This window comes from Toxorhynchites rutilus, chromosome 3 (genome assembly GCF_029784135.1).
Source record: "Toxorhynchites rutilus septentrionalis strain SRP chromosome 3, ASM2978413v1, whole genome shotgun sequence".
NCBI lineage: Eukaryota > Metazoa > Arthropoda > Insecta > Diptera > Culicidae > Toxorhynchites > Toxorhynchites rutilus.
In genome coordinates this window covers 167,818,984-167,834,709 of record NC_073746.1, presented here as the reverse complement: position 1 = coordinate 167,834,709, position 15,726 = coordinate 167,818,984, and the positions used below count along the sequence as shown (strand labels likewise).

The 15,726-nt window shown below is 39.2% G+C and overlaps 1 protein-coding gene across 13 annotated transcripts in view; it reads left to right on the top strand.

Annotated features, from left to right (window-relative positions):
* Nucleotides 1–15,726, top strand: part of LOC129772822 (kinesin-like protein KIF21B) — a 142,939-nt gene that overhangs the window by 39,156 nt on the left and 88,057 nt on the right. For all 13 annotated transcript variants that reach the window (XR_008742646.1, XR_008742647.1, XM_055776317.1 and 10 more), the window contains one exon: nucleotides 1,678–1,878. Coding sequence is in view for 11 of the 13 variants with exons in the window: in XM_055776317.1 (XP_055632292.1) it covers nucleotides 1,835–1,878 (44 nt within the window). In the remaining 2 variants the exon portion in view is untranslated. The remainder of the gene's footprint in view (nucleotides 1–1,677; nucleotides 1,879–15,726) is intronic.

Below are 15,726 nucleotides of genomic sequence, written 5' to 3'. Positions count from 1 at the left end.
TATCGCAGCAAATAGTTATCAACATTTTGCCTAATCATCGAACGGTATGCGTAGAAATTTAGTGAGCTGGTGACATGAAGGAATATCTTCCAATGCAGTCTTGAATAACCGAGCCAAAGCGTTGCATTTGTACCCGCTTTTGTATACCGTGTTAGCAAATGAATTCCGGAGTGTAAAAATGCATGGAGGTGTAAAAGTACTGCTGACTTCCATATATCTGCAATGCCGATTTTTCTTCAACTTCTTGGTTTCGGAATCTTTATTGGGATAAAAAACATTTCGGTTAGCAAAAATGCATGCGAGTACAAAAGTACCGCAACTTGCATCCATTTTGCAATGCCGATTTCCCTAGGCTTCATGGCTTCGAAATTTGTGCTAGGGAAACATTCCGATTTGCAGAAATGCAAGCAAGTGCAAAAGTACCTGCAGCTTGCATCTATTTTGCAATGCCGATTTTCCCAGGCTCCATGGTTTTGAAGTCTGTGTTAGGGAAACATCCATTCATTCCAACGATCGTATCTCAATCGTTGCGCAATCACAACTGAGTGGATTTCCGAGCGGCGCTCGCTTATATACCGATTGGTGATTTCAATAGCCTGTTTTGAAAGCAATTTTATGGCTATTGAAACAAGTTTTTGGATCAAAATCTAACAAGCATATAACGCGTAGACTTTTTATCTTTTGAATGAAGTGTTTATAATACCATTTCATTCAGTTGTTTAGGAGCTATTCACGCTCAAAATCTCGGTCTCCGGCGTAACGCTTTCGTTTTCGAAACTTTGATTCTACACCTCGGTGTAGAAATGAAAGACGTAGTCCTACGTCAAAACAAATCGCAGAATAATTAATTGTTGGTCAACACGATTCAGACGCCAAGGAAACCGTAAAAGCATCGGATCGCAGATGAAGAGTGGATATATTTCAAGAATCCTAAGCACGAAAGATCATATGTTGAACCCCTTCAATCGGTCACATCGATCACAAAGTCAGTTCGTTCGAGAAAGATGACAAATTTAATAGTGAACGTTACCGCAAACAAATGATCGAATTTAAAAGTGTTCCAGTTCAAAAACGACCAGAATATCAGAAAAGGCAACAAAAAGTGATTTTTCTTGTTCACAATGCCCCGTGAAATCGAGCAAGATCAATAAATAAATAAATAAATAAATAAATAAATTATTACATAAATGTACATAAATAGCTCGGAGCCTCACAAAACAAAGATTATTTTCGTTGGCGAAGCATTCATAACTTTTCTGATGACTGAGAAAAATGTGCAGCTTTGAATTGATTAAAACATACTGGAATAATAAACGTGTAATTTGTGAATTTTAATTAGTAAAACTTCGAATCACTATCACTGTATGGAAATAAATGCTTCATTGTGTTCGCCAGTCGAAAAGCATATTCATAGGCAGTTATGTGTCGTGGTCGGCAAGGTTTCTACAAGGTTTCTACCGGAGAAAAGCTTGCTTCTAAACAAGTGTTTTCATTTCCGTCACACGTCAGACGCAATTATAAATTCGATTGGAGGCACATTCCGAAAGAACAATGAACTATTTTGTATGCGTTTGTGTATATTCAAATATAAATAATTTGAATCCTACAAGTTAAACAATGGTTATCAACAATCCTCACGTTCCATCTCTCAATCCTGGTCTTTCTTTCTCATTGCAGGATATTTCGGATTCTCCGGGGAAAGTTATCCGAGGAATAATCTCCAGGCTCCAAGCCGGGGGAGAAGCGCACGTCGGAGTAATAAAGAAACCGTCAGGCGCGACGAACATCCCATCAAAAGAATAGTCACGAAGAAAGTACTTTCAAAAGTGGCAAGATGTCAGACGACGATAAAGAATCCTCTGTACGGGTTGCCGTCAGGTAAGTGCTTACCGTTTTTTTCCTCCGTCTATGTTTGCTAAGCGTTGAGTTCTCTGTTGACACGTTACGAATGTTTGTTTGTAAATGCGGAGCACTCTCCATCACAGTCGGACACACATATATTAGTATTCCGAGAGCATTAGGTTCCGTATGTTATTTAATATGTTTATTGTTTTATTAGCGACGGCCGGTTTTGGTTCACGGTGTTCTAATCGCATCTTACGTTATTTCTTAAGAAAAATCCGAGTTATTGCCTCTTCCGGAGCACATAGCGCGTCTTGCTTGTGTCTCATTACAGATCCCGGGAGGGCAGGACGAACCTTTCACATAAACGTGTTTATTGACATTCACGCGATGGTGGTGTTTTGGTTTGTAGCGTTGGTGTAAATATAACGAGCTTATAGTATGAGCGTTATGCATCCATCTGCCTGCGCGAATGACAGTTTCTATACATATGTCCGCTTTGTATCTTGTACCATTTGAGCTGATCTTCGCGGTCGTCCGTCTCGGTTGAGGATTTTGTGTCTTCGTGTTTATTGTCTGACCGACCGTTCACCAATTGAAACCAACTTCTGGCTTCCATGTTCGAAGAGGAAAACCTCGGTGATTCATGCATTTGTTCATCTAATAAGGCAGAATTAGGTGTTGGACAGCAGCAATGTGCAATGCGTTGTGTTTTTTTTTTGCGATAGAATAATTTGACCTCCATTATTCACTGTTAGCGTTGCATTAATTCTGCTGTCTTTTATTAAATTCACTTATTCAATTGAAGATCCACCAAATCAAAGCGTTTACCCGTTGACTTGGTGTTTTGCTATTTCAATATGACTTCATGTTTTTCTTAGAAAAACTATTTCTTCCATACGATGTATTCTGTATTGAAATGTTCTTCTTCTTCTTATATGGCACTAACGTTCCTAGAGGAACTCCGCCGTCTCAACGTAGTATTACTTGCGTCATTTTCATTAGTATTTAGTTGAGATTTCTATGCCAAATAACACGCCTTGAATGCATTCTGAGTGGCAAGCTCTAGAATACGCGTGACCACAGTGCAAGTCAGAGGAAATTTCTTTGAAGAAAAATTTCCCCGACCAGAACGGGAATCGAACCCGAACCTCCGGCATGTTAGGTTTGACGCTAACCACTCGGCCACGGGAGCACATATTGAAATGTTGCTATTTGCAATTTTCTAGTAAGATCCCTCATTACCTTCGTGTTCGTCTTGTTCAACTCCCCAGTAAGTTTAACTCAAGCGGACAAATTACTATCAGATTTTCTACTGGTGCTTATTCTTATAGGAAATGCGCAATGAGCTGGGTTGTTATCGCAATAATACTCTCCTGTAGTAGCGTTAGGTCATCGATGACAGGGAATGATAAAATCCGAGTTCGACAATACCGTAGAATGTGTATCAAAAACTTCCTGAAAATTGGGGCTAATCATTATAAAATGAAAAAGTCTACGCTTAAAGTTCACTAACCCTGATACCTTTTCTTCTTCATGGACGTGGAATCGCACCGAATGGGAAAGCTCCTGTCATAGTATGAGGATATTTTCTGTTGATACAGAAGAATTTTATGAATCTTGTTTAAATTCTTACCTTGTACTAGATGTCGAGAATTTCAATTAGCTCAATAGACAAGATTTGACCATTCGTATTCTAATGTATGTATTTCCATTTCCATTATCCCAAGCACTTTGGTTTTGAAGTCCACATCAGGGAAACAAACTCCGGTTTGCACACATGCAGGTGGAAACCGAAGTGCCCCCGCCTTGGCTGTATTTGCAATATCGATTTCCCTAGGCTCATTGGTTTTGAAGTTTGTGTTGGTGGAACCGTATTCCACTGTTACTCTGGTTGTTCCTTTTGATCGGTACAATTTGATTCACCAATCGGACCAATCAAAACGTGGGATTTAGCGCGTTTGGACAACGCTTGAGATTTCGTCATTATTCAATTGGTTTCATCAATGAAAATAAAATTTTATTCATTTTTAATAGATGCGTAGAAATATTTCGTATCAAATGATGCAAACATTTTGACGATCTATTGAGAAACGCTCGAGTTATAAGCATTTGAAATTTTCAATTTTTTCCTACGTGTTCGGTGCTTAGATTTTCATTTTACTTCCCATATATTCCCGTTACACGTAGTCCTACGTCAAAAACTAGGAATTCCAATCTAACTAATTGTTCGCATTAGATTCGTTTCTTTCGAAGAATGTGAGGAGAAGATTTTGAAAACCAGAATCAGTTTCAATGAAAAATTGTTTGTTATTGTATTAGCTTGAATTAGAGATGGGCAAGCTCACGAGCCGCTCATTTGAGCCGGTTCATCAAAAAGAGCGTACGATCAACGGTTCTTTAAAAATGAGCCACAGCATATGAAGTGAACCAGGGTTCAAAAAAGAACCTCGGTTCATGAAAGAACCACGGTTCAAAAAAGAACTTCGATTCAAAAAAGAAACGCGGTTAAAAAAACTCGGTTCATAAAAGAACCACGGTTCAAAAAAGAACCTTGGTTCAGAAGAGAACCAAAACGGCGAAATATATATTTTTTCTCAAAACCTTATCAATATAAGTACCAAATGAAAGGACTTGACCAGTACAACACAGTTATTTAAGAAAAATACAAATCCAAAATGGCCGCCACCTCAAAATGGCGAAATATATATATTTTTCAAAACCCCATCAATATGGGTATCAAATGAAAGAGTTTGACTAGTAGAACATAGTTATTAATGAAAAATTGTATTTCAAGATGGCCCTTTGATAACGTCCGCCATTGTAACTTCTTTGACAAACGCTAAGGAATCAGGCTATAGAAGCGACTCTTCTGGCCTCCGGGCGGCGAATATCATACCTTCCCGTTCCCTGGTAACTGTAAAGACGTGGCCGGCGTCGTTATTGACTAGTTAAAGCCCGATTCACCCAAACTTACACAATGAGAATGATTTGCTACTCCGGAGCGTCATTCGGCGTGTTTTTGTGCAATTTCGCTTGTTCGGGTCAATCACTGAGAGCAACTACGAATTGTACAGTCTACCCAAGCTCAAGCTCAAGCAATTTTCGCATTTCGGTATCAAATGAATTGATTTGACAAATATCACACAGTACATCATGGAAACATTTCTAAAAATATGAAGTAAGAAAGAGAAATTATTAAAAAAATGTTGAATGGTTTATCCGATGAGAAATATGCTAATGATAGTATTCCAAAACTAGAAAATGAAACAAGTAGAAAAAACTTCTTAAGTCAAACGGTTTCATTGCGATTAAACATAATAATAACATCGATAATGCACTAAAAGCTAAAAACTAGAAGTGGCTTTTATCTGTGATATAACCGCAAGGATGACGTAGGACTACCGTTGGTTTAGCAATCAATAAGTATACATATACAGTGGCGTCGACTGGGGGGTGCGGAGGGGGCGGACCGTCCCCGGGTGCACGATTTTAGGGGTGCAGAATGAATCGAATTTATATGAAGAAATTGGATGATTATGATTACTGACGGAGGGGTGGGGGTGCAAATCAAATCTTCCACCCCGGGTGCAAAAGCTTCACTCGACGCCACTGCGCATATAGCTCTTAGACATTTCATCTTTCGAATTTGAAAGAAAAGGATTATCGTACCACTTTGTTTAGCTGGAAAATAATTATTAACGCTCAAAGGAGGAATCGATTCCTCCTCGGAAATACCCAGCGCAAATATTGCTTTCGACAACTTGAATCGTCGGTCGATAGTGGCATTCGTGAACATTCGATAATAAACCTGCTGTTTGATAAAAAAATGCGGCTTCGTTCAGTTCGGCGGAAGAAAACAAAAGGAATTGGGAGAGAAGAGCATAGTGCTTGGCGTGCTAGCGAGAACATGCTCATGTCACTTCGCAATTACAACTAAATGGATTTCTTTCTGATCTTCTTCTTCTTCTTCTTAAATTGCAGATATTTTCAACGTTTGCAGTTCATTCGTCTCTAGCCCTGAGACGGGGACAATTCAATCCAAACTTTTTTCCACTTGCCTTTACAAAGACACTTCATTGTCGATAGACGTTCCTTAGCAAACCGTGGCTGCTTTCGGCACCACCAAACAAAAATCTGTACAGGAATCTGAAATAGTAAAAAAAATGCGTTACGTAATATTTGTACGACCCCTAGTTGCAAAATTAACAAATTTCACTTGTATCATGCGTAAGCGTAATGGAAAAGGATTTTTCATTTTAGTTTTCAAAACCACTACACTTGATTATTCCTATTTGATTACCTGACATGCCAATTTGGCGAAATTTTTGAAAAAAATCATTTAAAGCGCTATTTCAGCGCGCAAAAATGTTTGTTTTGATTTCACGGAACAAGGAAAAGTGAACAAAGGCGCGTATTGCGTTAAAGCATTCCAATATTCTGGTAGTGGCTGTTATAAAGTGGGTTGAAAGATAATGTTTATTATATATATTACTAGCTGACCCGGCAAACTTCGTCCCACACGTCCCACAGCCCACCCTAAGAGAGGGAGAAGTGTCTAACCACCATAGAATCATTCATTGTACCCTAAAACCTTCACATGCCAAATTTAATCTCGTTTGCTTGATTAATTCTCGAATAATGCAGAAATTCGTGTTTCATATGTGTTGCGTGCAACGCAATATAGATGGAACGAACCAACCAGCAGTCAGCCGTTCCATCTCCCCAACACAGACATCACTTCCGATCATCGACGAGATGAATCCCTCCAACACAAATTGATATAAAAAGAGGAGCGCTATCGTGAAGAATTTCATTCCACATCCAAACTCTGTAAAGTGAACATCGAAATATAAAATAGTTGAATTGTCACACACGTGTTTCTATTGTGTAGCTTGCCAGGCCTTTCTCGCCACAAAAGTCTTTTTTAAGACTAAAGAGTAAAAGGTAAAGTTTTCTACAGTCCACTGGTTATCGTTGCAGTTGTGCAACTGCCCCCATCCGAGGAAATTCCCAGCATCATCCAGGATTTGATTCAGCCTGTGTCGCTGACCCACCGCCGGGATTTCTTCACCGTACCATCGCGTGCAAGGAGCCGCGATCAGAAATCACCCGTTCCGTAGTGAACACTATGTATGGCAGCCCCCCCCTTAGAGAGGAGGGTGGAGTGTCTAACCACCGCGAAAACATTTATTGCGCCCTAAAACCTCTATATACCTGATTTGGTTTCGTTTGCTGCATTAATTATCGAGAAATGCAGAATTGGGTTTCATTTGTGAGTAATTCCAAATGAAATCGACAAATGACAAAACATGAGTATTTTTGATTCGAATGAAAGTGTGTATTCCGTTCGGGTTAGAGGAAATATGAGTTTTCCACAGCAATTGGGAATTTTTTGACTCAAGCGTAACTTTTGAATAGGGCGTATCGATTTGAGTAAGAGAAATCTTTGATAATTTATATCTCAAAAACTATGAGCCGTACCGAAATAGTGTCTTAGAAAGAGTTATAGAGTATTGATGGTTGAATATAAAAAAAATGTACACTGAGAAAAAATAGTACTCTTTTTTTATTTACAAAATAAAAATTCAATTTGCAATATCCAAAATACATGTTTCCAATTTTTTTAAATTTTTTTCATACAAAATAGAACTCATGCAGAAAATTTTAAAAACGGGCCCAAGATGGTAAAACTATTTTTGACGAAATTTGTGGAACATCGAGTTTTTAGGAATTTTCGAAACTTCGAATTTTTGTATGTTAGCAATCATTCTTAGCCACAAATTATGAATTCTGATGTGAGTTAAAACAAAAAAGGTTATTGTCAATCTACTTCTAAATGCAACCATTCTCGAGATATTAAAAAAAAATTTCTAATTTAGAATCTTTTTTATAGTGAATAATCTCTTTTAATATGTTTGTCGTGTTATACCGTCATGTTCATGAAATTTTATGAATTTTCCTATAATTTTCAGCAATTTTTTTGATTGATTGAAGTTTGTATTAAGATAAAAAAGATTTTTTAGTTTCGCTACGTTTTATATTAACCCACATGTCTTCGAATGTTTCGTAACGTAACTCCTAAACATATGCCTTTACCATAACGATGCATTTGGAAAAGTTGTTGGAAATTATAAGCGAATTCATAAAATCTCATGAACATGATGGTATAACACGACAAACATATTTAAAGGGCCTATTTACTATTAAAAAGACAATAAATTACAAATATTTTTTTAAATATCTCGAGAATGGCTACATTTAGAAGGAGATTGATAATAACCTTTTTTGTTTTAAATAACATCAGGATTCATAATTTGTGATTAAAAATGACTGCTAACATACAAAAACTCGAATATTCCTAAAAATTCGATGTTCCACAAAGTTCGTCAAAAATAGTTTTACCATCTTGGGCCCATTTTTTAAATTTTCTACATTACTTCTATTTTATATGAAAAAACTGAAAAAAATATAAAAAAACTTATTTTTTGATATCGCAAATTAAAATTTTATTTTGTAAATAAAAAAAGAGTACTAATTTTTCTTCTCTGTGTTCCACCGCTTGCCCGGTTTGTTTGAAACATAGGAGACGATCCTTTAGTTGGGTCCGACCGAGCGTCCGACGGCATACGTTTACCTGGTACATTACGGTCGGCGGTCAACTCAGATTACATCACCTTGTCGGCTTGAGGTCGCCTCGGTTCTTTATCCTCGTTAGATGGGGACTTCGCCCTCATTACAGTGATCTCAGAAAAAAATTTATTACGAAAAAATAAATTGACAATAAAAATTGCACTTCAGTGCCGTAATACGTATGTACCAACATTGTCAGCTTTCTTTTAAGTGAACGGGCTGTGTCAGCCATATGAATAGATAAATTTCATAATACGTTATAAAAACTACATTCTCTTACTTTTTATTATTTTAAAAAGGATTTTATCCAACGCCGCTGTTTCTCAATTGCATTACCCAGGAGAATACGAACTTTTTGGATGGAAATGAACGTACAAGACAAATATGATCACTCATCAAAAATCAGAATAAAATATACAAATACTTCCTAATAATAAAATTTGCGTATTATTCGAATATATCTTTTTTTCGAGTAAGTTTCGCATTCGGGTAAATGTTACATTCGGGTAATTGTTATATTCGGGTAATTGTTACATTCGGGTAACTGTCACATACGGGTTAATGTTGCATTCGGGTAACTGCTACATTCGGGTAATTGCAGCATTCGGGTATTTGTTACATTCGGGTGAGTGGAATTCGGGTGAATGTCTTTCGGGTAACTGTCTTTCGGGTGAGTGGGTTTCGGGTAAATGTGACACAATCTATTCTAGGACATTAATGAGATCAAAATATAATCGGGGGGCACTTCGGATTTCTATTACAGGTCGGACTCGATTATATACAGACTCGATTATATACAATTTTGGACTCGATTATATACAGTTTGGAAAAAAATATTTTTTTTAATATTTCAAATATGGCTTATTACATGAAGAAATGTAACCTTTCAACGTTAAGGTGAAATTTAAGTGGCTATTACATGTACAGTGGGGTAAAAATCGTGATGAATTTTCACCAAGAATTGTTTATACCAAATTAAGAAAGATAGAAATTGGGCGTCAAAGAAAAAATTGTAGAGTGGTTGAAGACCTTTAATTTGATTGATAAATACAATCTAGTTTAATATATTTTTTTAGGGTAAAATTGATAATAACACATTAAAAATTATTAACTTTTAAGTTTTTCACTTCCAAAAGGTTATTAAAATCCACTAATGTAGTTGTTACACTACTATATTCTGTACTAAATTTTCTCATTCTTCAAATGAAAGCATCGGAATACACTTCCCCAGCGAATACATTTAATGTAGAGCCAGTTTGAGGCAAAAGAGTCCGAAACAACAAAAAAAGTTCTATTACTCTGTCATTGTTGAAATTCGAACATATGCGTAGGAGGATTTTTTTCATCAAATATGATCGACTATCACTTCCTGAGATAATCTGGATAAATTTATTTTTTTTCATGTGAGAAAGGTGTTTTCTGACTTTAAGGGGATGAATCAACAATGAAATTCCTCTTCTATTTACAAAAAACGAAAAATATATGCAAAAAAAATTTTTTTTTGACTCGATTATATACAGGATTCGATTATATACAGTGAAAACAAATCAAAAACTGTATATAATCAAGTCCGCGCTGTATTCACAGTTAGTGGTTTCATTATATACCCCATGATTTTATTTGACTCTTATCAATGTCCTAGATTAACCATTTTAATGTGTCGTAATCGAAAACTGCTATCTCCCGACGTACGATTCGACATGTTCGACATTATATGGAACAAGAGAAATCAGTTCTATTTTTTTTTTATTTTTTATTTAAATCGTTTATTTTTACAGGCTCAGTTACATAGGTTTAAAGGAGCCGAACTCCTTACTGTATTGTTACTAGTATATATATACATTTTTCCTTAATTCTAATGTTAATAATATAGGAAACCGATTACTCGCGGTCAACTCGAGTTTAGAAGGGTGACATATTTTCTTCAGGAAAAGGAGGGGATATGAGGATATGTTGACATTGATCACACTCACACTCTCAATCACACTCATCACACTCAATTCTTAAACCTATCTTATATCTAATATGTATTTACATTTCATCTTATTCTTAAGAAGGGATCCGATCTCTCACAAAGGAAAAGGAAAAGGAAAAACTAAGGGTATAAGGACAATCACACACGAAGATCGATAGCTTTAAGGAATACATATATTTGGGACATGTAATCAAGGTCTAACCGAGCCAACACGTCTCTCACCGGCACATTGGGCTGCCTTCCTCGGGCCCGAAGGGTGACTACTAAATTCGATCTGGCGACAAGATACAGCTCGCACGACCAAACAACGTGCTCGATGTCGTGGTAACCTTGGCCACAAACACAAAGATTGTTGTCGGCAAGATTAATACGAAAGAGTAGCGCATCTAACGAACAGTGATTGGACATGAGTCGGGAGAAGGTGCGAATAAAGTCCCGGCTCAAGTCCAGACTTTTGAACCATGGTTTGAGGCTAACCTTAGGGATAATCGAGTGGAGCCACCGGCCCAATTCATCTTCGTTCCATTTGCGTTGCCAGTTAACTATGGTATTTTTGCGGACTAAAGAATAAAATTCATTGAAGGCGATTTGACGCTGATAAATATCGCCTTCAATTGCACCTACCTTTGCTAATGAGTCAGCCCTCTCATTACCCAGAATTGAGCAATGTGAAGGGACCCAGACAAAGGTAATGACATAACAGCGTCTGGATAAAGCACTCAAAATTTCTCGTATTCTCTCAAGGAAGTACGGCGAGTGCTTTTCCGGCCTCACTGAACGGATAGCTTCGACAGAGCTAAGACTATCCGTTACAATGTAATAGTGTTCAACAGGTCGTGAGGCGACGCTGTCCAGCGCCCAGTGTATCGCTGCCAATTCAGCAATATACACTGAGCAAGGATTCTGAAGACTGTGTGAGGTGCAAAAAAATTCGTTGAACACTCCAAATCCTGTGGACTCATTCATAGAGGACCCATCAGTAAAGTACATATTATCACAATTGATATCCCCATACTTTGCATCGAAGATCGTTGGAACGATCCTCGATCGAAGATAATCTGATGTTCCATGGATATCCTGCTTCATGGACAGATCAAAATGCACAGAGGAATTGATGTAGTCAGGAAAACAAACACGGTTGGGAATATACGAAGAAGGATCAACCTGCATGGAGACGAATTCATGATATGAGCTCATGAATCCAGAATGAAAATTTAGCTCGATCAGCTGCTCAAAATTTCCGATCACCAATGGGTTCATAACCTTACACCGGATGAGGAACCGAAGAGATAATAAATTGAAGCGATCTTTTAGTGGGAGTAGGCCTGCCAAAACCTCGAGACTCATGGTATGCGTTGAGGGCATACATCCCAACGCGATACGGAGACAAAGATACTGAATTCGCTCGAGTTTAATGAGGTGTGTTTTGGCAGCTGATTGAAAACAGAAACTGCCATACTCCATCACTGAGAGAATAGTTGTTCGATACAACATTATAAGATCTTCGGGATGGGCTCCCCACCAGGTGCCGGTAATTGTACGGAGAAAGTTTATTCTTTGTTGACATTTTTTACTCAGATACCTAATATGGGCCCCCCAAGTACATTTAGAGTCGAACCAGACACCAAGATACTTGAATGACATAGCATGAGTGATCGGTTTACCCAAAAGTTGAAGCTTTGGTTTTGCTGGTTTATGCTTCCTAGAAAAAACCACCATCTCTGTTTTCTCCGTGGAGAATTCGATCCCTAGCCCAATGGCCCAGGTTGAAAAATTGTTCAAAGTATCTTGTAAGGATTCTTGCAGGTCGGATTCGTTTGATCCTACGACAGACACCACTCCATCATCTGCAAGTTGTCTTAGGCTGCAATTTTGTGTAAGGCAATTGTCAATGTCGCTTACGTAGAAGTTGTACAAAAGGGGGCTTAAACATGAGCCCTGGGGGAGTCCCATGTAAGAGACCCGACTTACTGCCGAATCTCCGTGAGAAAAGTTCAAATGTTTCTCACAAAGCAAGTTATATAACATATTATTCAATAGAGGCGGCAGACCCCGAGATTGTAATTTGTCTGACAAAACCTCTATTGAAACAGAATCAAAGGCCCCCTTTATGTCCAAGAATACTGAAGCCATTTGTTTTTTTTCGGCGTAAGCCAGTTGAATTTCTGAAGAAAGCAACGCAAGACAATCATTCGTCCCCTTGCCCCTGCGGAACCCATATTGTGTATCTGAGAGTAGGCCATTCGTTTCAACCCATCGATCAAGGCGAAACAAGATAATTTTCTCCAACAATTTCCGTATACAAGACAGCATTGCTATTGGGCGGTACGAATTGAAGTCGGACGCGGGTTTTCCGGGTTTTTGAATAGCTATAACTCGTACTTGTCTCCAATCATCTGGAACAATATTATGCTCCAGAAACCGATTGAATAAGTTCAACAAGCGATGTTTCGCCACATCAGGGAGATTTTTCAGCAAGTTGAACTTAATTCTATCCGATCCCGGAGCAGAATTGTTACATGAAAGGAGAGCAAGAGAGAATTCTACCATCGAAAACTCGGAATCAAGATCGCACCTATCTTGTGGTATATCTCGAATAATTCTTTGCACTGGAGCGGAATCGGGACAAACCTTTCGTGCAAAATTAAAAATCCATCGATGTGAATATTCCTCGCTTTCATTGGATGAAGAGCGATTTCTCATGTTTCGAGCCACTTTCCATAATTTTTTCATTGACGTTTCTCGTGACAAACCTCCTACGAAATTTCGCCAATAAGCACGTTTTTTCCCTTTGATCAAGTTTTTAAATTGATTTTCAAGGTCCAAATACTTCTGAAAATTTTCAGGGGTTCCACGTTTCCGAAAAGCTTTAAATGCATTCGATTTATCTCCATAAAGCTTGGAACACTGGCCATCCCACCATGGATTGGGAGGCCTTCGATGAATAGTGGAACCTGGGATGGGTTTCGTTTGAGCGCGAACCGCGCTGTCATATATCAAACGAGAAATGAAGTTATACTCCTCCAATGGAGGCAAACCATCTCTGGAATTGATGGCTAGAGCAATCGCGTCCGCATATTTTTTCCAGTCAATGTGTCTTGTGAGGTCGTATGCCATGTTTATTGATTCAGAAGAATTCAACCCATTGGTGATAGAAATTTTGATTGGCAAGTGGTCACTACCGTTGGGATCCTGGATTACATTCCACTTGCAATCTAACGATAGTGAATTCGAGCAAAGCGAGAGGTCAAGAGCACTTGGTTTAGCAGGAGGTTTAGGTACACGTGTTGTTTCCCCAATGTTCAAAACGGTCATATTGAAGCTGTTACAAAGGTCATATATCAACGATGAACGATTGTCGTCGTACTGTTCCCCCCAGGCAGTTCCGTGAGAGTTGAAGTCTCCCAAGATTAATCGTGGCTCAGGAAGGAGTGAGCACATGTCAACAAGTTGCTTGCGGCTAACCGCAGCTCTCGGAGGCCAATACAAGCTGACTATACAGAGGTCTTTGCCTCTGATGTTTGCATGACAAGCAACAGCTTCGATCCCTCCAATAGGTGGAAGGTCAATTCTAAAAAATGAGTGACACTTATTGATCCCCAATAGTACCCCTCCGTATCTGTCATCACGGTCCAAGCGTATTATATTAAAATCGTGGAAAGAAAGATCATTTTGAGAAGAGAGCCAGGTTTCGGATAGAGCAAAAACATCACAATTGAGTTTATGAATTAGAAATTTGAATGTATCCAATTTAGGGATAAGACTACGACAATTCCACTGTAAAACAGTGATATCTCCGACCTCTCTATTTAAATTAGACATCAAGAGAGATAATCATTGCAAGGAGGGGCCATGTTTGCATCAATTGCTGCAAAATTGTCTTTAGTACTGGAAGCATTGCGGTGACAATGGTTCTGATGGAGTCGGAAACATTAAAACACGTGAAGATTTGATCCACAAGGTCAGACAACTTTATAAATCCCGATTGGGAAGTTGAACTTGACGGAAAAACAGGGACAGTTGGGGTTTTTGATGTCCCCTCGAGTGCTGGGTCGTTCGAAGGTGAACTATTACCACGGAGGCCAGGAGGGACCTGATTTTGCTTATCCGCTGCACTCGATTTTTTGGGCAAGCTAACAGGGGGTATCACCGGAGGGACTTGTCCTTGAACTTTGGGAGTGGTCACATTTTTGCGCCGGGGATTCCCTTGAGAAATAAACGGCGTGCCCCCGTTAGCTGTATCCGCTTCCATTTCGTCAACTGGCAACGTAGCGAAGACATTGTGTGTATTGATTGGTTGTTGTTCTTGAGCCAGTGGAGAAGCGCCCTTCAAAATTTCTGCGAAAGTGCGTTTAGAGCGTTCCCTCAAAGAGCGCTTCTGTTTCTCCCAGCGAGCCTTGTATGTTTCACAAGCTGAGAGCACGTGTGGGGATCCCCCGCAATATGGACACTTATGCTCAGTCGCACTGCAGGATTTCCCCTCATGTTGTTCTCCGCAAGTGGCACATCGTTCTTTATTGGCACAATAAGCAGCCGTGTGACCAACTGACTGGCACTTTAGACAAGTCATTGGCTTTGGAATAAAAAGTCGCACGGCTAACCTCAATTTATCTACCATCACGTAGTCAGGGAGAGCTGAACCAGCGAAGGTGACTCGAAACGAGTTGGACGGCGTAAATTTCTTTTCTTCTCCTTCATGGGAGACTGTTCCGAGCTGGCGGCAACCCAAGATCTTAACAGTCGTCGAGGGCAGTTTTTTAAAACGGCCGGTACCTTCACTCGTAATGTATTCGCACGTCAAGCCCGTTTCGGTTATCACACCCTCAATTTCGACTATGTGAGAGGGTATGTAGACCCGATACTCAATTGAAAAATGCTGATCGACAACAATCTTGTTTGCGTCTTTTCGATCATTCACGACAACTCGCAATTTGTTTGGTCTAACCTTCGAAATTTCCGAAACGGAGGTATACCTTGCCAGATCTTTCGCGATCTGCATGACTCTCAACGCCTTTCCATTTGGCTTAGGCCTGAAGAAAACAACCCAGGGACCAGTTCCGGGCGCATCTTCTGGATAGACCTTTACACGGGGAGTGGGAATAACAGGGGGGGAAGGCGAGGACGGGGATTGAGAGTGGGAAGGCGAAGGTTGAGAAGGAGCGGGAAGAACAGAGGGAGAAGACGAGGTTGAAGGTAGAGTGGGATCGTTAAGGGCAGATGGGAGATTTGCTAGTTTTTTGGAGGGAGGCTTGGTAGGGTTAGCTGACTCGTCCCCA